This window comes from Phyllostomus hastatus, unplaced genomic scaffold (assembly GCF_019186645.2).
Source record: "Phyllostomus hastatus isolate PE091 unplaced genomic scaffold, TTU_PhHast_1.1 phas_scaffold_39, whole genome shotgun sequence".
Lineage (NCBI taxonomy): Eukaryota > Metazoa > Chordata > Mammalia > Chiroptera > Phyllostomidae > Phyllostomus > Phyllostomus hastatus.
In genome coordinates, this window is record NW_025334028.1 from 25,462,733 (window position 1) to 25,486,419 (window position 23,687).

At 36.2% G+C, this 23,687-nt stretch overlaps 1 protein-coding gene across 1 annotated transcript in view; it reads right to left on the reverse strand.

The window, feature by feature from the left end:
- SLC9B1 (solute carrier family 9 member B1) overlaps nt 1-23,124 on the reverse strand; it is a 59,053-nt gene extending 35,929 nt beyond the window's left edge. The window contains exons 1-5 of the mRNA XM_045820180.1: nt 23,056-23,124; nt 20,835-20,970; nt 4,543-4,710; nt 1,228-1,370; nt 49-176 (exon numbers count right to left, since the gene is read on the reverse strand). Coding sequence (XP_045676136.1) covers nt 49-176; nt 1,228-1,370; nt 4,543-4,710; nt 20,835-20,970; nt 23,056-23,124 — 644 coding nt within the window. The remainder of the gene's footprint in view (nt 1-48; nt 177-1,227; nt 1,371-4,542; nt 4,711-20,834; nt 20,971-23,055) is intronic.
- Nucleotides 23,125-23,687: the final 563 nt, after the last annotated feature.

Sequence of the window (23,687 nt, forward strand, 5' to 3'; positions counted from 1 at the left end):
AAGCATCCTTAATTAAATATTTTCATAGGGAAAATGAGGAAAAGTTACCCTAATAGAAATCCCCATTGCCAGGGAAACTTCATAAGGAAGTGGGAAATGACAGCAGTTGAACATGCTTCCATGAGGCATGGACCCATAGACAGTCTTAAACAAACTCTCCTCAAATGCCGCAGAGCCTGAAATATAAACAGTCATATTTGAAGAACATTATCATGGCCAGCAAGAAAATTATTTAAGGAAATATTAAAATATATAGTTGTTTACTAAACTAAATCTTCCTGATTATCCCATTGGACCTGATGTGCTAATACAGATCATTTTATGTGTCATCATAGATTGGGTGGTAAACTATTGCATGTTTTATAAAACATTGTTATATTTTAATCGTTAATAAGGATTTGTTTCTTTGTGATTACATAACTAGATCTACCCTCCTTGATCTTCCTTATAAATAGCATAATGGAAGTACAGCTTTATATCCATCAGTTAACTTTCAGAGATGAACTGTTTGAGTAACTTAATAATTATAAATAGAAAATATTAACCAGAAAAAGGAAAAAATCAGTTAAAATTGCATAATTAGCTAAAAGGGGGAACTTCTAAATTTTTTCATGGGTTCAAATTTTCTACTGGAGAATATAATAAATTATCACTGTCTATAATTATTTATGCTACTGATATATTATACCACTAAACATACATTTGCAACATCTATTTGAGAAGCTGTTATGCAACTTTTTAAAAAATCCAAATAGATTTATAATTCATTAGCTTTTACAAGAATGCAAAGATAATCAGGAACAAAGACATAAATAAAAAATATTATTGAAATTCTTAATCTCTCTGAAAAAATAAAACAAAATGGAAGTGAATCCTTTTATGGGGTAACCTTGTCCTTTGTTAACTGAAAAGCAAGTAGTTCTCCATAGAAGAGACTCCCAAATAGTACTTACAAATGCTGCACAAGGGTCATTGATCTCTATGCAAACAATTAAAGGCTATTTTTAATGGAGATCTTACATCCCAGTGATTTCTCTTCATATCAGTAATAATGAAGACAAGAAGTAGAAATTAAGGTGTCAACACTTGTGCAAATTTTTGTTTTTTACTTTAGTTTTATTTACAGACACTCCTTGAAACAGCCACAACAAAAATTCTTCCTCCTTTTCATTTTACCAGCCTCTAATATTTAAAGTAACTTTACTCACAGTATAATTAGAAATTTACCTGTGGATCGAGTCCAAGTCCAGCTTTTACTAGGATAAGGGTAAGGGCAGAATTTCTTAAAGTTGAAGACCACATGTTACTAATTTGGACAAACTTACTGAGCAATGGAACATTCCTGATGGTAAAACCAGCCAGTAACATCCCTTCAAAAATAAATAAATAAACAAACCAATAAATAAAGTCTGATTCAGTTTACTTTATTCTAAGAGAGAAAACAGAAATGTTTAATTTCCCCTCTTCAAACAAACTATATTTTTCATTACATTGGTGAAGGGCAAGTTACACACACAAGCAGAGGAGACAGCATAAAAAAGTGGAGACAAAAAATGATATATCTCAATGGGAAACAACTAGTAATCCAGTGATGCTCAAACATAAAGAAAGGGCAAGGATGGGAGTAGGAGAATGGGCAGGAGGCATCATATTGTGAATAGCTAACCCAATTCCACAGTAACCTGCTTTAGCAGAGCAAGGCATGATGGGAAAGTTTTAAGCAGGAAGTGAGAGATAATGAGCCTCGCATTTTCTCTCGCATTTACCTTGCAATGTAATGACCTTGGTGAATTAGATAGGCATAAAATTGGAGGAGAGGCCAGTTAAAAGCCATAGTCTGACTTCCTGCCAAGATGGAGGCATAGGTAGACACACTGTGCCTCCTTGCACAACCAAGATAGGGACAACAACAATTTAGAAACAGAATAACAACCAGAACTGACAGAGAATTGAACTCTATGGAAATCGGACAACCAAGAAGTTAAAATAGGCCTATTCATCCAGACTGGTAGGAGGGGTGGAGTTGGGCAGCCTGGTGCTGGTCATGGCTCAGAGAGCAGACAGCATTGGGACCAGGCACGTAAGGCATCCAGGGTGCGCAAGAGTGCAGCAGCAGCTGGCAGACCCTGGCTGAGGGGTGGCACCAGCAGACCCAGCGAGGCAGCGATTGTGAAGCAAGACACTGCATAAACCAGGATCACAGTGCTGGGAAATAGAGCCTTGGGACACTGATTGAAAATACCTGTGGGGGTTGAGGCACAGGGAGAGACTCCCAGCCTCACAGGAGAGGTCGTTGGAAAGTCCCAGGGGGTGCACAAGCCCACCCACATGGGAATTGGCACCAGAGGGGCCCAGTTTGCTCCAGGGAAGCTGTAGAAGGGACTGAAATTGGCAGAGCGGAGCAAGCACCATTATTCCCTCTCAGTCCCTGCCCCCACGTATAACATCACAACCCAGCAACTGGGGTGCCCCACCCTTGTGAACACCTAAGGCTCTGCCCCTCAGACATAACAGGTGTGACCACACCAAAGAAAAAAAACAATGGTTCAAACAGAATTGAAAGCCTCACAATCAGTACTTTTAAGCAACTGAGAGATAGCCAACTTATGAGATGCACAGTTCAAAGCACTGGTGATCAGGATGCTCACAGAATTGGTTGATTTTGGTCACAAATTAGATGAAAAAATGAAGACTACAATAAGTGAAATGAAGAAAAATCCACAGGGAACCAATAGTGATGGAATGAAAGCTGGGTCTCACATCAATGGAGTGGACCAGAATGAAGAAAAAAACATACAATTAGAAAAGAAGGAAGAAACAAGAATTCAAAAAAATGAGGAGAGGCTTAGGAACCTCCTGGACATCTTTAAACGTTCCAACATCCAAATTATAGGGGTACCAGAAGGAGAAGAGGAAGAGCAACAAGTGGAAAAGTTATTTGAACAAATAATAAAGGAGAACTTCCCCAATCTGGCAAAGGAAATAGACTTCCAGGAAGTCCAGGAAACTCAGAGAGTCCCAAAGAAGTTGGACACAAGAAGGAACATACCAAGGAACATTGTAATTACATTAGCCAAGATTAAAATGAAGGAGAGAATTCTAGAATCAGCAAGAGAAAAGGAGGCAGTTACCTACAAAGGAGTTCCCATCAGACTGTCAGCTGATTTCTCAAAAGAGACCTTACAGGCAAAGAAGGGCTGCAAAGAAGTATTCCAAGTCATGAAAGGCAAGCATCTACATCCAAGATTGTTCTATCCAGCAAAGCTTTCATTTAGAATGGAAGGGCAGATAAAGTGCTTCTCAGATAAGGTCAAGTTAAAGGAGTTCATCATCACCAAGCCCTTATCATATAAAATGTTAATGGGACTTATCTAAGAAAAAGAAGATAAAAACATGTATAGTGAAATGACAGCAAACTCACAATTATTAACAACCACACCTAAAACAAAAACAAAAAGAAAGTAAGCAAACAACTAGAACAGGAACAGGACCACAGAAATGGAGATCACATGGAGGGTTATCAACAGGAGAGTGGGAGGAGGAGAGAGGGGGAAAAGTTACAGAGAATAAGTAGCATAGATGGTAGGTAGAAAATAGACAGGGAGAGTGCAAGAATAGTATGGGAAATGTAGAAGCTAAAAAACTTATGACACATGGACATGAACTAAAGGGGGGAATATGGGTGGGAGAGGGTATGCAGGATGGAGGGAATGAAGGGGGTAATGGGACAACTGTAATAGCATAATCAATAAAATATATATTTTTTAAAAAGCCATGATATAGCTGGAAACAAATAGCTTAAGCTAGAGCAAGAGTGAAAGCTTTGAAGAAGAGGGGAAGAGATTCAATGAATACTTAAAAAGTGCTGAACGAGTGTTATGGACATAGAAAGGGTATTAGAGATAAAATGGAGAGATTATTTTTATTGACATTCTACAGAACATTTGGATATATTGAATATGTAGAAGACATGGGACACCTCTGATAGAACTTCTTCCATGTATTTTCCTCTGTCTACCTGGAGAGTTAGTTATGTAATGGGATGGAGAATAGGGTATGACATTTGTTAGGCAGATGATATATCTATGAATACACATAGTGAAGATGCCCAAACAGCTTAGTCAAAAACTGTGAGACTTTTTGGTGCCTCAGATACTATAATATTTGAATCTTGTAATTGTATATGAGTTAGGTTATCTACAGAAAAATTCAGTCTTTTCCAACATTTTCCTTTTCTATAATACATTTAAAATTAAGTAAAAATGTTCTATTAAATGATATAGCAACGAGAATCATATATTGAATATATTTAAATTATTTAAAAATATTTTAGAAAAAATCTCTGGAGATATATATATAGAGAGAATAAATATTTCTATAAACAAGCTATATACACACACATATGGTACATACACATATAAAGAAGCTATATAAATAATATTACATTAAAACATTTCTAAATTATACTTACTTTGACTAGAATACATGCATAATTTACATATAAGTGAATAAAAAAGAAATTAGAGGTAATTATACCCTTACCAAGAAGAGGTGGAAGTTGAGGCACTGATGGTATTCTAATGAGTTCCAAAAGTTTGCCCCCCATTATGGAGCAATAAAAGGTAATTAATAGTCCAAATAAATTTCCACCAAAGAAAACAGGGCCTGAGAGTGACCAGACTGCACACCATATCATAACATGTAAAACTCCTGAAATACAAAAAATCTATATGTACACATAGACATAGGTATATACATCTAAATGATGAATTCTATTTTATCAAATATCCTGTAAATAGCCTGTCTTATCTAATGATACATAGTGTAGACCACGGATTTGCAACTGGTATGCCACAACAATTTTTAAAACCTGCAATACTGGGCTACTTAGTCAAGGGCACTGACCTCTTTTCCCTTAGATCAAGGGTGTCAAACTCATTTTCACAGGGGGCCACATCAGCCTCTCGGTTGCCTTCAAAGGGCCAAATGTAATTTTAGGACTGTATAAATGTAATTACTCCTTAACAGTTAAGTGAGAGTCCGGCATTGCCGCTGGGTAGAAACAAGGTGCTGGACAGGATAAAACCAGGTGGAGGGCCAGATTTGGCCCAAGGGCCTTGTGTTTGCCACCTGTGCCTTAGATTGCCAAATAAAAAAAACGACAACAGCCAACCCAACAATAGCCATCCAGTGTGAATGCCTTGTCTTGAACCATAAATATGTAGGTCACATAAAAGATTTGCATCTAACTGGTCACGTTACATAATAAAGTTGCATGCTATTGGTTAATTCTTGATACCAGACATTCTTACAAAAAAAATATAGGCACCTGATTTTTTAAAAAGTCACTTTGAAGTGAAAAGGGTAGGTAATTACTATTATTTTAATTTTTTTGTAAATCAGTCAAAATTATACCTATTTATGTCAGATTGCAAAAAAATATTTTTTGGCATGCCACAGGATTTTAGTAATGTTTATGCATGCCATGAGGTGAAAAGTTAAAAATCGCTGGTGTAGACTAATGTTGCTTGTTAACTGGGTTGAGGAAATATCTGTTTAACATATACTCCAAAATCCCTGTCAATTTATGGGACATTATAGACAAAATTTTTCATTTAAAAATATTTTAAAACTGTATGTGCATCCTTTTAAGTTCTAAATATTTCTCACAATATATGACATTTTTAAAATGTCATGGCAATATGAGATTTACTTCATTTTATATTTTAAAGGAGCTTTTCCACCAAGAATAAGATGATGACTGGCTGTTATAAGTTCTCAAATTTATTGAAGATCTCAGTTGCAGGGTGCCAAATTTCTTAACAGGAGCAGAATAAATCTTTGTATTGAAAGTATAACTCAGTTGATATTTGGCATAAATTATTAAAGGAGGTAAGGGCTGGAAAGAGTGAAACCTGAGTTTTGGGATAACATAAAGTATATTAGTTATGTGTGGGAAGCAGAAGTGGACAAGGTGAGTATGGATAAAGTAGTAGACATTTTCTTTCTGACAATTAGATACAAAAGAAAGACCCTATTAACAGGGGAATCCATAGTATTTTTTTTAATCTAATATAAGTACTTCATTTTTTAATTGAATCTAAGGGGGTGATATTGCTTAATCAAATTATGTAGGTTTCAGGTATACAATTCTATAATATATTGTATGTATAGTACATTGTGTGTTCACTACCCTAAGTCAAGTCGTCTTCCATCACCACCCATCCCCACATTACCCTTTTTTACCTCCTCCACCTGCCTGTCCTTCTAGTAATCACCATATTGTTGGCTGTGTCAATAAGGGTTTTGTTTTTTTTTTTTTTTTTTGCTTAATCTTTGCATCTTTTTCACCCGGTCCCCAAACTGCTCTCCCCTCTGACAGCTCTGTCAGTCTGTTATCTGTATTTATGAGTCTGTTTCTATTTGTTTGTTAGTTTTTGTTGATCAGATTCCACGGATAAGTGAAATCACCTGGTACTTATTTTTATCTGACTGGCTTATTTCGCCTAGTATAGTACTAACCAGGTCCATCCATGCTGTCACAAAAGGTAAGATTTCCTTCTTTTTAAACAGCTGCATGGTATTCAATTGTAACTTTTGTACTATTGTAACTTTTTGATCCACTCGTCTACCGATGGGCACTTGGGCTGCTTTCAAATTTTGGCTATTGTAATAATGCTGCAATGAACACAGGGCTACATACATGTATATTCTTTTGAATTAGTGTTTCAGGTTTCTTCATACATATTCCCAGACATAGAATCACTGGGTGATAAGGCAGTTCTATTTATAATTTTTTGAGATAACTCCATACTGTTTTCCACAGTGGCTACACCTTTTGTATTCCCACCAACAGTGCACAAGTGTTCCCTTTATTCACATCCCCGCCAGCACTTGCTGGTTGTCGATTTACTGATGACAGCTATGCTGACAGGTGTGAGATGGTATCTCTTTGTGGTTTTACTTTGCATTTCTCTGATGATTAGTGACAGATATATATAAAGATGGATTGTTATACTGCAAATTGCCATCTGTAAATTAAATGGCTACATTCATTCACTATAAATAATAATTTCTAATGCTTTTTAAGGTTCTTTAAACAGCTTAAGTGCATTCTTTCTCTGTGACCCCTTTCTGATCCAGCAATTCCACTTTTGGGTATTTGTATAAAATAAGAAAGAAAGAAAACATTAACTGAAAAACATATGTGTACCACCATCTACATTGCAGCATTACTTACAATAGCCAAGTCATGGAAATGACCTAAGTGCCTATCAATGAATAAAAGGATACCAAAAATGGGGTGTGTATATATATAAGGTAGAATATTATTCAGTCATAAAAAGAAGAAAAGTTTGTCATTTGTGACCAAATGGATTGACTTTGAGGGCATTATACTAAGTGCAAGTCAGAGAAGGACAAATACAATATGATCTCATGTGTGGTACATACAAAACAAAACTTAGCCCTGGCTGGTGTAGCTCAGTGGATTGAGTGAGGGCTGTGAACTAAAGTGTCGCAGGTTCGATTCCCAGTCAGGGCACATGCCTGGGTTGCAGGCCATGACCCCCAGCAACTGCACATTGACGTTTCTCTCTCTCCCTCTCTCTCTCTCTCCCTCCCTTCCCTCTCTAAAAAAAGAAATGAATAAAATATTTTTAAAAATTACATTTAAAAAAAGCTAGAAATGATTAAGCTTAGTGAGGAAGGCATGTAGGAAGCTGAGTTAAGCTGAAGCTAGGCTTCTTGCACTTTACAATTAGCCAAATTGTGAATGCAAGGATAAAGTTGTGTTTTTTTAAAGATTTTATTTATTTATTTTTAGAGGAGAAGGGAGAAAGAGAGGGAGGGAAACATCAGTGTGTGGTTGCCTCTCGTGCACCCCCTACTGGGGACCTGTACTGGGAAGTCTTGGCTCACAGGCTGGTGCTCAATCCACTGAGCCACACCAGCCAGGGCCAAAGGAAAAGTTTTTGATGGAAAAAGAAAGTGCTGCTCCAGTGAACATACAAATGATAAGAAAGTGAAACAGCCTTATTGTTGAAATGGAGAAAGTTTTAGTGGTCTGGGTAAAAGATCAAACCAGTCACATCATTCATTTAAGCCAAAGCCTAATGCAGAGCAAGCCTCTAATTCTCTTCAGTTCTATAAAAGCCAAGAAAGGTGAACAAGCTGCAGAAGAAAAGTTTGAAGCTAACTAATGTTTGTCATCTGGTTTAAGGAAAAAAGTCTTCATAACACAGAAGTGCAAGGTGAGGCAGCAAGTGCTGTTGTAGAAGCTTTACCAAGTTATCCAGAAGATCTAGCTAAGATAATTAAAGAAGGTGGCTACACCAAACAACAGATTTTCAATGTAGATGAGACAGCTTTATAACCAAAGATTCCTTCTAGGATTTTCATAGGTAGAGAGGAGAAGTCAATGGCTGGCTTCAAAGCTTCAAAGGGCAGGCTGACTCCCTCATTCAGTGCTAACACAGCAGATGACTTTAAGTTGAAGCCAATGCTCATTTTTCATTCCAAAAAATCCTAGGGCCTATAGGAATTATACTAAATCTACTTCTTTCTGTGCTCTATAAATGGAACAAAACTATGATGATAGCACATCTCCTTGTAATATGCTTTATTGAATATTTAAGCCCACCATTGAGACCTACTGCTGAGAAAAGTTTCCTTTGAAAATGTTAGTGTTCATTGACAATGCAGCTGGTTATCCAAGAGCATGATGGAGATGTACAATGAGATTAATGTTGTTTTCATGACTGCTAACAGAACAACCACTCTGTAGCCCCTGGATAAAGAAGTAATTTCTACTTTCAAGTGTTATTGAGAAATGCATTTCATAATGCTATAGTTACCATAGATACTAATTTCTCTAATGGATCTGGGCAAAATAAATAAAAAACCCAGAAAGGACTCACCCTTCTAGATGTTATTAAGCATATTTGTGATTCATGGGAAAAGGTCAAATTATCAATATGAATAGGAATTTGGAAGAAGTTAATTCCAATCCTCATGGATGACTTTAGTAAGTTAAAGACTTCAGTGAAGTAAGTAACGGCAGATGTGGTAGAAATACCAAGAGAACTAGAATTAGAAGTGGAGCCTGAAAATGTGACTGGATTGCTACAATCTCATGATAAAACTTTAATGGATAAAAAGTTGCTTCTTATGAATGAGCAAGGAAGTTTTGTTTTTTTTTAGATAGAATCTACTTCTGGTGAAGATGCAATGAAAATTGTTAAAATGACAACAAAGGATTTAGAAGATTACACACACTTAGTTGACAAAGCAGTGGCAGAATCTGACAGAATTGACTCCAATTTTGAAAGAAGTTCTACTGTGGGTGAAATCCTACCAAACAACATCACATGCAATAGAAATTGTTTGTGAATGGAAGAGTCTGGAGCAGTGCACACAGAATACAGTGTACAGATGAAGTATTATAGAATTGTGCACCTGAAACCTGTTTAATTTTGTTAACCAGTGCCAATAAATTCAATAAAAAGGAAAAAAGAAAGGGTCAATTTATGTGGTAACCTTCACTGTTATATCATTTTAGGAAATTGCCACAGCCACCCTGACCTTCAGCAACCGATCAGTTAGAAGACAGCAAAAATCAAGGCAAGACCTTCCACCAGCAAAAAAATCATGACTTGCTAAAGGCTCAGATGATGATAAGACTTTTTCAGCAATAAAGTATTTTTAAATTAAGGTATTTGCATTGATTTTAAAAAGACATAATGCTATTGCACACTCAATGGGCCACACAGTGTACACAGTGCAGTGTAAACATAACTTTCACGTGCACTGAGAAACCCAAAACCTCATGGGACTCGCCTTATTCTTTGCTTTATTGTAGTGGTCTGAAAATGAACCTGCTGTATCTCAGAGTTATGACTGTATTGGCTTAGTAGTTGATCCAGAAATATTTTCTCCTTGATTTTTAGGATTTTGTACATAGGCAATCATTTCATCTGCAGACAAAGGCACTTTTATTTCTTCCTTCCAATCTGTATACCTTTTATTTTTTCTTTTCTTATTGTATTAGGCAGGACTTCCAGTAAGATATTTCAAAGGAGTGGTGAGAGAAGGCATGATTGTCTTGTTCCTGATCTTAGGGGGACATCTATTTTCTCACCATTAAGTGATGGTAGCTGTTGATTTTTATCTGATGTTCTTTATCAAAGTGAGGAAGTTCCATTCTATTCCTATTTGATGAGACTTTTTTTCCTTTTAAATCACGAATAGGTGTTGTATTTTGTCCAATGCCTTTCCTTAACCTATGGATATTATCATGTGATTTTTCTTCTTTAGCTGGTTGATGTGATGAATCACATTAAATAATTTTCAAATGTGAACCATTGGGTAATTCCCATATGGTTGTGACATAGTTTTTAGACACTGTTAAGTTTGATTTGTTAATATTTCGCTGAGGATTTCTGCACCTATATTCTTGGGAGATATTGGTCTCTAATTTTCTTGTAAAGTCTTTGGTTTTCATATGAGGGTAATACTGTCCTCAAATAATGAATTGGGAAGTATCCCTCTGCTTCTATCTTCTGGAAGAGATTGTAGAGAATAGTTATAATGTCATGGGTCCATCCTTTTGATGTCTCTGGGCCACACCGGAAGAGACTTTGTAACACTGAAAGAAGAGTTGTCTTGGGCCAAACATTAAATACATTGTGACACATAGTCACAAAAAAAATCTCATAATGTTTTAAGTAAATTTATGATTTTGTGTTGGGCCACATTCATAGCCATCCTGAGCCGCGTGTGGCCCATGGACCACAGGTTGGACACCTCTGTGGAAATGCTTGGTAAAGTTCGCCAGTGAAGCCATCTGAGTCTGGTGCTTTCTGTTTTGGGAGGTTACTAATTGTTGATTCAATTTCTTTAATAGATATAGGCCTATTCAGATTATCTGTTTCTTCTTGTGTGCATTTTGGCGGATTGTATCTTTGAAGAAATTGGTCCATTTCATCTAGGTTATCAAATTTGTGGGCACAGAGTTGTTCACAATATGCCTTTGTTATCCTTTTACTGTCTATGGGATCTCCAGTGACATCCCCTCTTTCATTTCTGATACTAGTGATTTTTCTTTGCTCTCTTTTTTCTTAGTGTAGCTAAAAATTTATCAATGCTACTTATCTTTTTAAAAAACAGCTGTTAGTTTTATTGATTTTCTCTGATTTCTTGTTTTCAATGTCACTGATATCTGCTCCAACTTTTACTTCTTTTCTTCTGCTGCCTTTATTTTGATTATTTTTCTAGTTTCCTAGGGTATATACTTTTCATTTTTAGGTCTTTCCTCTTTTCTAATATATGCATCACTGATATAATTTTCTATCTAAGCACTGCTTCCACTGCATCCCCAAATTTTGATAAGTTGTATTTTCATTTATAAGTAGTTCAAAATACTTTAAAATATCTCTTGAAGTTTCTTCTTTGACTGATGTGTTATTTAGAAGTGTATTTTTGAATTTATTGGATGACACTGATTCAGAAAATCATACAGGTTTCAAGTGTACAACTAAACAAAACATCATCTGCACACTGCATCATGCTCCCATCACCCAAAGCAAAATCTCTTTCCTTTCCTATTTATCTCCCCTTTGCCAGTCTCCAACTACATCCACCACTCTTTCCCTCTGGCTATCACCACAGTTGTTTGTGTCTGTTTGTTATGTGTGTGTGTGTTTTGCTTAATCCCTTCACCTTCTATCACCCAGACCCCTGACTCCCCTTTCCTGACAGCTTTCAGTCTGTTCCATGTATCCATGCCACTATTTCTATCTTGTTCATCAATTAACTTTATTCATTAGGTTCCATATATAAGTGAGATTATATGGTATTTGTCTTTTTCTAACTGGCTTATTTCACTTAGCATAATAACCTCCAGGTCCATCCATGCTGTTGCAAAAGGTAAGATTTCCTTCTTTTTTTACAGCAAGTGGTATTCCATTGTGTAAATGTATCACAGCTTTTCTATCCACTCATCTACTGATGGACACTTGGGCTGTTTTCACATCTTGGTTATTATAAATAATGCTATAATAAAAATAGGGTGCATGTATTCTTTCAGATTAGTGTTTCAAGTTTTCTCATATATATTTCCAGAAGTAAGATAGCTGTGTCAAAAGGCAGTTCCATTTTTAATTTTTTGAGGAAACTTCATACTCTTTTTCACAGTGGCTGCACCAGTCTACATTCCCACCAAAGTGCACAAGGGTTCCCCTTTCTCCATATCCTCACCAATACTGATTGTTTGTTGATTTATTGATGATGGCCATTCTGACAGGCATGAGGTGATATCTTATTGAGGTTTTTATTTCCATTTCTCTGATGATTAGTGACATTGAGCATTTTTTTCACTATGTCTATTGGCCATCTGTATGTTCTTTCTGGAGAAGTGACTATTCACATCCTTATCCCATTTTTTAAATGATTATTTTTACTGCATTTTTTCCATTACCATTTAGTCACTTTATACCTCCTGCCCACCCACAATCATATGGTATTTGTCTTTCTCTCTCTGGCTTATTTCACTTAGAATAATATTCTCCAGGTCCATCTCATTGCAAAGGGTAAAATTTTCTTATATTTATGGACAAGTAGTATTCCATTGTTTAAATGTCCCATAGTTTTTTTAGCCACTCATCCACTGATGGACACTTGGGCTGCTTCCATATCTTGGAGATTGTGAATAACACTGTAATGAAATAGGGTTGTTTATGTTCTTCTGAATTAGTGTTTTGGGTTCCTTCTGATATATTCCCAGTAGTGGGATTGCTGGGTCAAAAGAAAGATCCGTTTGTAATTTTTTCAGTTAACTCCATATTGCTTTCCACAGTGGCTGCACCAATCTGCATTCCCATCGACAGGACAAAAGTGTTTCCCTTTCTCCACATCCTCACCAGTACTTGTTCATTGATTTATTGATGATAGCCATTCTGACAGGTGTGACATGGTATCTCATTGCAGTTTTAATTTGCATTTCTCTGATGATTAGTGACACTGAACATCTTTTCATATGTCTGTTGGCCATTTGTATGTCCTCTTGGGAGAAATGTCTATTCTGGTCCTTTGTTCATTTTTTAATTGGGTTGATTTTTTTGGTGTTGAATTGTATAAGTTCTTTATAAATTTTTGATATTAACCCTTGTCAGATGTATTGGCAAATATGTTCTCCCATTCTGTGGGTTGTCTTTTTATTATGCTGATATTTTCCTTTGCTGTGCAAAACTTTTTAGTTTGGTGTAGTCCCATTTGTTTATTTTTTTTCTTTTGTTCCCTTTGTTGAGGAGATATATCTGATAAAATATTGCTATAAGCAATGTCCAAGACTTTACTGCCTATATTTTCTTCTAGGATTTTTATGGTTTTGTGTTGGGGACCACTCTGTGTGTGGTTTTGGAGACTGCAGCCCCATGATAGCAGGCTCTGAAAGGGGCTAGTAAGTCTCCCTGGAAAACCAGGTAACAAAGGTGGCAGACAGGACCCAACTCTAATACCAAGGGTTCCCATGGGAATCACACCTGATAAATACATTGTATCCTCTGAAGTTTGCTCTGCTTTGTTTTGTATAGCCCTGGTAATATAAACCAGATTTGTATAGCCCTGGTAATATAAACTGGATGTTTAGGTTCAAGACATAAGGAGGAAACTCCTTATCTCATGAAACTTGTCTTAAAGACCCTCTGGCATCAGCATGACTAACAGACCCTGACCTATGACAGATCTCTGTGTTCCTTCAATTGTCATCTATAGATAATACCTGTCTTTGTATGACTATAGCCTTTTGATATTGATTGATGAGCTATGCATATATGATGTATACGCCTACACATACCATTCCCAGTAAAGCCATTTGGGAGAGGGGCTCAGGGTCTTCTCCATTAGAGGGAATTGCCACCCCCTTTCCTGCCAGAACAGCAAGATTGTGTCTGGGACGACTTATTTTTCATCTGAGGTAAATGGGAGAATTCTGCTGGATGGAGTTCCTCCCATAGTTTCAAGTCTGACATTTAAGTTTTTAATCCATTTGAAGTTTATGATTGTGCATGATATAAGTTGATGGTCTAGTTTCATTTTTTTTTGCATGTATCGGTCCAATTTTCTCAACACTTTATTGAATAGGCTGTCTTCATTCCATTGTATGTTTTTGCTTCTCTTGTCAAATATTAATTGACGATATAGGTGTGGACTTATTTGTGTTGTATTTCTGTGGTTTCAGTTGTTACTTTTCCTCTTTCATTTCTGATTTTATTAGTTTGGGTCCTCTCTTTTTCTTGATGAGTCTAGTTAAAGTTTTGTCAATTTTGTTTATCTTTTCAAAAAACCAGCTCTTGGTTTCATTGTTCTTTTGTATTTTTTTAGTTGTATGCCATTTATTTCTGTTCTCATCTTTATTATTTCCTTTCTTCCACCTACTCTGGGCTGTGTTTGTTACTCTTTAGAGTTGTTATGTGTAGGGTTAGATTGTTTAAGATTTTTTTCTATTTTTTAAAGTAGGCCTGTAATGCTATGAGCATACCTCTCAGGACTGCTTTTGTTATGTCACATAGAATTTGGGTGTTGTGTGTTCATTTTCTTTTGTCTCCTGGTAACTTTTGATTTCTTCATATATCTCATTGTTAACCCATTAATTGTTTAATAACATCTATTTAGCCTCCATGTATTCTAAAGTTTTTCAGTTTTTTCATTGTAACTGATTTCTAGTTTCATACTATTGCGATCAGAGAAGATGCTTGATATAATTTCAATCTTCTTGAACTTATTAAGGCTTATTTTGCACCCTAACATATTGTTTATCTTTGAGAATATTCCGCGTGCCTTTGATAAGAATGTATATTCTGCTGCTTTTGAATGAAATGTTTTATAAATATCAGTTAAATCCACTGATCCAGTATGTAATTTAAGGTCACTGTTGACTTGTTGATATATCTGTCTGGAAGATCTATCCATTGATGTCAGTGGAGTGTTAAAATCCTCTACTCTGACTATTGCTGTTGATCTCTCTCTTAATAGTCAAGAGTTCTCTTTATATATTTAGGTGCTCCTATGTTGAGTGGATATATGTTTACAAGGGTTATAGCCTCTTGTTGGGTCAATCCCTTTAGTATTATGCAGTGACCTTCTTTGTCTCTTATTGTGGCCTTTGTGTTGAAGTCTATTTTGTCTGAGACAAGTATTGCTACCCCAGCTTTTTTTGTTTCTATTTGCATGGAATATTTTTTCCATCCCTTCATTTTCAGTGTAAGTATATCTTTTTTTCTGAGGTGGGTCTCTTTAGGTGGGTCTCTTTAAAGAGTATATATGAGTATATGGGTCATGCTTTCTCTTTCTTTTTTAAAAAGTTTTTATTTATTTATTTTTAGACAGAGGCAAAGGGAGGGAGAAAGAGACGGAGAAAAACATCAATGTGTGGTTGCCTCTTGTGTTCCCCCCTCCAATGGGAACCTGGCCTGCAATGCAGGCATGTGCCCTGACTGGGTCTCAAACCAACAACCCTTTGGTGTTCAGGCCAGCAGTCAATCCACTGAGATGTGATTCTTATTTTTGCTTCCCTATAAGAGTAAGGTGTTTTTTTTTCTTTTGGCTTTTTTTCAACATTTCTTTTTTATCTCTGATTTCCTGCAAGTTAAATATAATATACTTAGATGTAGTTTTTTTGGTATTTACCCTGCTTTATGTTCTCTGAAGTTCTTGGATCTGTGTGATTTTCTATCTGACATTGGGGAAAACTATTACCTCAAATATCCTCTGGTGCTTTTTGTCTTTCTTCTTGTATTCCCAATACATGTATGTTACACCTTTTGTAATGGCCCCACAGTTCTCGGATATTCTATTTCCTTTTTTTCTCCATCATTTTTCTCTTTGCTTTTCAGTTTTATAAATTTCTGTTGACATATCCCCAAGCTCAGTTATTCTTTCTTCAGTTGTATACAGTCAACTAATAAACCCATCAAATGCATTCTTTTTATATGCATTTTTAAAGATTTATTTATTTTTAGAGAGAGGGGAAAGGAAGGAGAAAAAGAGGGAGAGAAAAATCAGTGTATGGTTGCCTCTCATGTGCCCCCTACTGGGGACCTGGCCTGCAACCCAAGACATGTGCCCTGACTGGGAATTGAACCAGCAACCTTTTGGTTTCCAGGCCAGCACTTAGCCACACCAGCCAGGTCTCAAATGCATTCTTTATTTGTTTAGCACTTTTAATTTCTAGCATTTATTTTGAATTCTTTCTTAGAATGTCTATCTCTCTGCTTATATTACCAACTTATTTTTACATGTTATGTCCATTTCCATTGGGGCTCTTAGTATTTTAGTTATAGTTGTTTTGAATTCATGGTGTCATAATTCCAATATCCCTGCCATATCTGGGTCTGTCTGGGTCTGATGCTTTCTCTGTCTCTTCAAACTCATTTTTTTGTTTTGTTTTTTACATTTTAATACATTGCATATATTTTTGTTTAAAGGTGAACATGATGTTCTGGGTAAAAGAACCTTTGGTATATGGTAGTAAGGTGTGTTGGGAGGGAGGAGTTCTATAGTCCTATGATTAGTTCTCAGTTGGTTAGTGAGTCTGTGCCTTTGGGCTGTGAACTTCACCAGTGCCTCTCAGGTCTTTTCTTATCCTCTTAGGTTTTACAGGATGGCTAGAGGGGACTAGAGTTGGTATTTCTCTTCTTCTAGATAGGATGGGCTTTGATAAAAGTCCCATAGGTTAGAGTCTGATAAAAGTTTCTCTTGAGGATGGGTCTTGTGAAGAATAGGATGCCCTGGTTATTTCATGGTGGTTACTTTCCCTCTGCCCTTGCCAGATGGCAGCTCCTATACAAAAGCAAGTTCCAGTCATCATGACTGGGTTCCCCATGGAGGTTTTAGTTTGTTTTAGTTTACTCAGAAGCAAATGTTACACTTTAGCCAAAGCACTGCTTTTCTATTTTATTGGCAAATACACAAAAGAGCAATTTAAAATATGGATTCAAACTACTGGTTCTTACATCTACGAATACTGTGGATGTTTTAAGCATACTTAAGTTGAGGCCTCACTCCTGGAGAAGGTTATGATGGAGGTCAGGACCTGGGTATTTCTCAGAAGTTTCCAGGCAGCTCTGATGTTTCCTCCTGGTTGGGCCACTGATTTTTAGGTCGACTGGGGCTCTTGTTGAGCTTCTCTTGCAGATTTATTACCTGCAGTGAAGAACTTGGCCTCTGGGATTTTGGGTGTCTGTCTTGGGTTCTTTTCCCCAACAGAGAGTTTCTTTCTTTCTCTGCCTATTCTTTGATTCTTGGCTTCTTTCCTGGGCCTTTACCTGGGCTTTTGGGCTCTGCTGCCTTTGAGGTCTCCAAAACTGGAAAGGCCCTTCTTTTCTTTCCACTGCGTGTGTTGGGAGCAGGATTCTTTTTTGGAGACTTTTTTCCTGTGGCATATTTTTATATTTCTACATTTTCTTTTCTTTTTTTTAAACTTCATCTATTTACTTTTAGAAAGGGGTGAAGGGAAGGAGAAAGAGAGGGAGAGAATTATCCATGTGTGAGAGAAACATTGATTGGTTGCCTCTCACACACCCCCAACTGGGTACCTGGCCTGCAACCCAGGCATGTGCTCTGACTAGGAGTCGAACTGACAACTTTTTGGTTTGCAGGCCAGTGCTCAAACCACTGAGCCACACCAGCCAGGGCTTATATCTATGTTTTCTTTGGTGAAAGTTTCTCCTATTGGAATGAGTAATGGAATTTCTTCTTTGATTCATCTTGCACTTTATTTTGTTTTTTCCTATCCAGGTTTCTTTCTTCTCAGGCTTGGAGGTCTCTTGCTTCTGGGGTCCTGGGTCCTTCACTGGAGGAGCACTAGTTTTAGGAGCTGCCTCCTATGTAGTTAGGGCCAGTGTAGCCTTTCAAGCCTGTTTCATAAGGCTTCTGTCTCTTTTCTTCTTTTTGTTTTTCAGTATATTCTTTTTGTTTTTGTAATTCCTTTTCTTTTTTCCTCTTCTGACTAGGAGTAAACACTCAATTGACTTCATCCTGACTGCTGACGAATGAAGAAAAGATGGAAAGGGCAACCTATCTCTCAGGTTTCACAAACAAGAGCTTCACGTTCTCCCACTTCTCTGACATCTGTGCAAGCTTTTTTGTCACAGCAACAATGTTTTTGGTGATATGCTAGCCTATATTCCAGTGTGGCCAATGAGTATAGTGCTGCAAGAACCACTTTCAGAAATGTTTCAGACACTCCTGCCTATTGATGCATTGATCTCTTTGGAAAAGTACTTGGCTTGAAGATTTACAGGTAAAGGAACTCTCTCTTATAGAGATGTCTCCTGAGGTGTGAGGGTAAGAACTGCTTGATTCTTGCATCAGTAAGGAAGAGGTTGAAATTACCCAGGAGGAGGAGCTTGGTCTCATAGGCTTTATATTCCATTTTTAAAGGTGTTAGGGGGATAATCTGAGAAATGGTTTTAATTCCATGCTTGTTTAAAAGTTTCTTATAAAAACATTCTGTCTTTTCAGAAGTTAAATTGAGGTTTCCCTTAGTAAATAAACAGATACCTGCTAAATCTTATTGAATGCCATGAGGCAAGGATAATCTGACCTTTAGTTCTTTACTTGGCATTTTCCATAATACTACCATTAAAAAGCAATTTTCATTCCTGCTCTAAAGCAATCCATTCGTGTTCTTCCTGGACCTGGAATGTGCAACAGAGCTCCCACTGCCTTCCTGATCCATGTGTATAACTGAGCTGTCAGGCTGAGACCACAGCAACGAGTAACCCTTCCAGAGCCCCAGGGGCATCCAAGGAGGCCCAGAGCCTGCCTCTGTCACCACGTCCCTGCTCTGGAGCTTTTAACTCACACTGAGTTTCTAGACAATTTTTTATTACAGTTGTGGTTTTCCTGCCCTGGTACTGTTTCCCACTGAGGTCTCTGCTCTGTTAAGTAATGATTCTCTATATCTACCTGCCTGTTTCCAATCTTTGTGAATGAGGCAGTAATTTGCCCTGTGACCTAACTTCTTTGATGGGACTAAAAGTTGTTAATTTTTCAGTTTGTTCCGTGTTTTATTTGTTGTTAGGTTGGAGTGATGAAGCTTGACTAGAATCTGAAAAAGTCTGGGATATTACCTTTGAACTCTAAACTTCTAAGACTTCTTACTTCATAAAACTGAGGATAAGATTTTAATGGAGAAATTCTGACCCTAAAATTATTTGAAAATCATAGTATAATAAAGCTTTCCTTTCATTTATTTAGAGGAAAAATAGCTTCATAAAAGTTAGTTTAGTAAACTAAAAAGAAACAAACATAAAAAAGTAATAGCCTACAACTTAAAGTTATTATTATAGAACATTCATTTCTTTGGGACTAGGAAAGACACTTCCCAAACAAGGCATATAGACAGTGTGATTAAAAGTGATGAGACTGATTTCTGCATGTGGCTGAGAGTTTAGATTTCTTATTTAAATTAACTTGCATGCACAGTGGGATTAGTGAATTAAGTATGACTTGTAGAGAAATCGTAGCTCTATTCTTCCTATTATCCATAGTATATGCTGATTTAAGGGTTTCTTTAAAGTGAACACGGTGTGTCTGTGTGTATGAGAGAGAGAGAAAGAAAGAGAGAGAAAGTGAAAGAGTACAACATCCCCAAATGAAAAGATGAAAGTTCATTTTCCTATAAATTTCTCTAAAATTGCAAAATCAAAACTGAAAGAAAACAAAGGGGGAAGTCCTCAAAGTCAAGGGAAATCCATTGGGGACCAATACATTTTTTTCTCTTCCACAGGCCCCAGCTCTATTCTTAAGAACTGCTTTGTAGAAACTGCCCACTAAACAGGGTCATGGAAACATGCAGGTAAGACCTAAGTGCAGAACTTTGCTCTGGCCTGGTGGCTCAGTTGGTTAGTGCTGTCCTGTGCACCAAAAGGTTGCAGGCTGGATCCCCAGTTGGGGCACATACAAAGGCAACCGACTGATGTTTCTCTCTATATATATATCAAGAAAAACAAACAAACAAACCAATAAACATATTCTTGGGTGAGAAGGGTTAAAAAAAAGACTGAAGTGAAGAAATTATATTTACAAAGGAATCCAACTGCTTCCACTGGCAGTTATTCTCTAGTTTAGTTTAGATTCAGGGCCTTAACAATACTAATGTGATTAAAGAGCAACCTTTTCTAAATAAAAAATCAATGAATAAAGTTTGCTTTAAAAAAGTTACAAAGCAGTAAATAAGAAATTAGAAATTTAAAATTTCATTTGCTTATCCTTCATCATATTTTAAAATATTGTTCATTCTCTATAAGCTCTATACTACTGGAGGACAGAATCTCCTTAAGTTTAATCATATGGAATATCCAGGAAGAAATCAAGAAAATCTCATATGTATTTCGTGACAATGAGATACTTTAAATTTTTGGTGGGAAAGCAAGTTTTATGTAACTCTACAAGGCAGCAGATGTTTTAAAATGTGTGGCCTATTTTAATAAGAATGTTAATATTGTCAGAAGTATAATGTTCCTTTTATCTAACTTAAAAATAAATGTACAATGTAAGTCTAAAATAAAAAATTTTAATCAAAGCTGTTTTTAATCTCCAAAATTTAACATTAAAAGTTATAAAAACATTAAAATATAGATCTGTTAAGAAATTATTACATTTTTTGATGGATTCATGGGAACATTTCCTCTTTGTCCACATATTGCCTGTCATAGAGCTGAGAATCTGATCTGTGTTACCTAGGTTAAGCAGCAGCTTTGCTGGTTTGTGGTTTAATATTTATCAAATATATTTCTTACTTTCTCTCCACTTACATTTCTTATTTCACATACCATTTGTAATATATTTATTCAGTGTTCCTTGTGGAGGACAAGCACTTTTTTTCATCTGTGGTTTTGTTTCCTCTGTGTTTGAGAAGACAATTTGCTTAGTTTCTTCCTGTTTACTAGTATTACTATCGTTGAGAATCTGAAGTTAAACAGAGAAATCTTTTAAGAAATATAAATTCCATATAATTTTATGGATGTACTAAACTACCAAATCTCATAATTAAGCTCATATAATTACTGTCAATATGGAGAATTACACACAAAAGTCTATTCAGGCTCCATGTCAATATGTGTTGTTGACATAGAGACCCAGTAGCTGTGCATTTTGCAGGGCACCTGGACTTCACTTCCCGCCATTTCCATTTGTGATTTATGCATGCTGAGTAAGTGAGCCTACAGTGTGGGTAGAGGAGTTAAGTGTCCCTCCTCAATATAGCTCCCAAAGATTATCCAAGAAAACTTTTGTGGAATGAAAACACAACTAAATTGGGAAGGAGGTAAAATATAATTTAACATAGACTCATTTCATTTGAAAAATGATATAACTGAAAGAAAAATGAGAAAAACAGATTAAGCCTTCAGAATATCAAGGTTCATGCTTCCCATATTACTTATAGACAACATTTTAGATAGTTCAGGGTGGTACCTCAATCTTTCAGACTTTAAATAGTAGTTAGTCTAGTTATGAAACTGCTGATTTGGGGGGAAAACAGTTTGTGAAAATGTTGGGAAGCTTTTGTCAAGGTAAAAAACAAAATTTTAAAAACTAAAACAAAACAAAACAGAGTAGAGTTAACCCTGGAAAAAATTTCAAATTTGCCTTAAAGTCACCATGGTGTGTGTGTGTGTGTGTGTGTGTGTGTGTGTGTGTGTGTAAATGTATGTGTGTGCACACAGGCCAGCACTTTGGGTGTATTGATAATACAGTACTTTGAGTGCAGGGGAGAGAGAATGTCACATTGTCACGGAAATGGTAACAAAGGCTAGAGAGCAAGGACAGAGTAAGGAAAGAAAGAGGAAACATTTAATGAGTGGGGGAACAGTGGCACCACAGCAGCTAATGTAAACAAATTATGTAGCTCTTTAAGATCCAAGTTCTTTAAAACTAATCATGATTAATATGTTGGAGTTCTCAGGTAAAGACTTTTTTAGAAAGACTGTCACTGTACAAAAGGGCCAAGGTAAAGATGCAAAGGTGAACTTTAAGTAGGGTGCATGAAAGGTCATATACAGCAAAACCATATTACTTTGTTTTATTATTGCAGAATTTATGATAAATTGACATAGAATAAGATGAAGTCTTTAGAGATAAAAATAGAAATTGGAATCAGTGGCGAATACTTTAAATATTTAGAAGAACTTTTTGGCCCTTTAAAACAATAGACATCTTTATTTAAAAAAATAGAAAACTTAAAATTCTAATATAAGCAATTACTATTTAGTAAAACCACATCAACAAAAGGTTTACTGACTCTATATGATTGCAAAAATAAAACTTGGGTCTCTTCAAACACATGGTGAAGCAAACACAGTTTTACAGTTCATATGGAAAACACAATAATTAATAAATAATACAAGAATAAACTCTGTTTCATGTACCCACAACTATAAACCTATTTTTACCCCACCTGTTTATAGTACATTTTATTGTTGTTCAATTACAGTTGTCCCCATTCTTCTCCCATTACTCTCCCCTGCCCTACCCACCCCCACCTCCCACATTCAATCCTCCCCCTCCCCCTGTTGTCCTTGTCTGTGGGTCCTTTAAACATATTCCTTGACTTGACCCTTCCCCTTCTTTCCCCCATTATCCCCCTCCCCCCTCCCCTCTGGTTACTGTCAGTTTGTTCTTTATTTCCACATCTCTGGTTCTATTTTGCTTGCTGACTATAGTACATTTTAATTAGTTTAGATTTATCTTTACCTTTTTGTAGTCTAAATTACCTAGTTTTACCTGGACATGGCAAGAAATAATAAGCTATGTTTCCATTATTCCTAAAATATACCCTCTTAAACTCCAAAGTAATCTGTAGTCATCCCTCTCCATCTTTTTATTCTTTTTGCTCATTTCTGAGGACCTAATAAAACTAGCTTTTTAAAAATGACTACTTCTCATTTTTTAGCCAGATATATAAAAGAAACCTAATAAATAAGCTTTAGAAATAAATTTTAATATCAGGTTGATTTTCATATCTCATATTACAGTATAGTTTTAAGTTCTTACCTCAGGTGTTATAGGTGATTGAATGTTTTTATCCTCCAAATGTTCATTTTCTGGTTTTGTGGTATACATGCTAATATTTAAAAGAAAAATTATTTGAAAGAAAAACTAGGACCATAAATCCATCTAAGAACAAACATGGTTAAGTGGGGTTAATTTCTTAATGATTTTTTAAATAATAAATTTGTATCATAGTAAAGTCACATATCTTTATAGTTGAAGCAGTTCTAATAGTCATTTTAAAGTTACTAATCAAAGTCATGTGCATAAGTTTTTAAAAACCATTATCACATAGAAATGTAATACTTCTTAATAGTTGATAATGCTGGGCATCATTTTTTGTTTGTTTTTTTTAAGTATACTTTATCGATTATGCTATTACAGTTGTAACAGTTTTTTCCCCTTTGACCTCCTCCATCTGGTACCCCCATTCCCTCCAGCAATCCCCCCATCATAGTTCATGTCCATGGGTCATGTCTACAAGTTCTTCGGTTACTCCATTTCCTATACTGTCCCCCCCAATACTGTTCTTAACATCCCCTGTCTATTTTGTAACTACCAATTTGTGCTTACTAATCCCCCCACCTTTTCCTTCATTCTCCCCCTTTCCCCTCCCAGCTGATAACTCTCAAAAT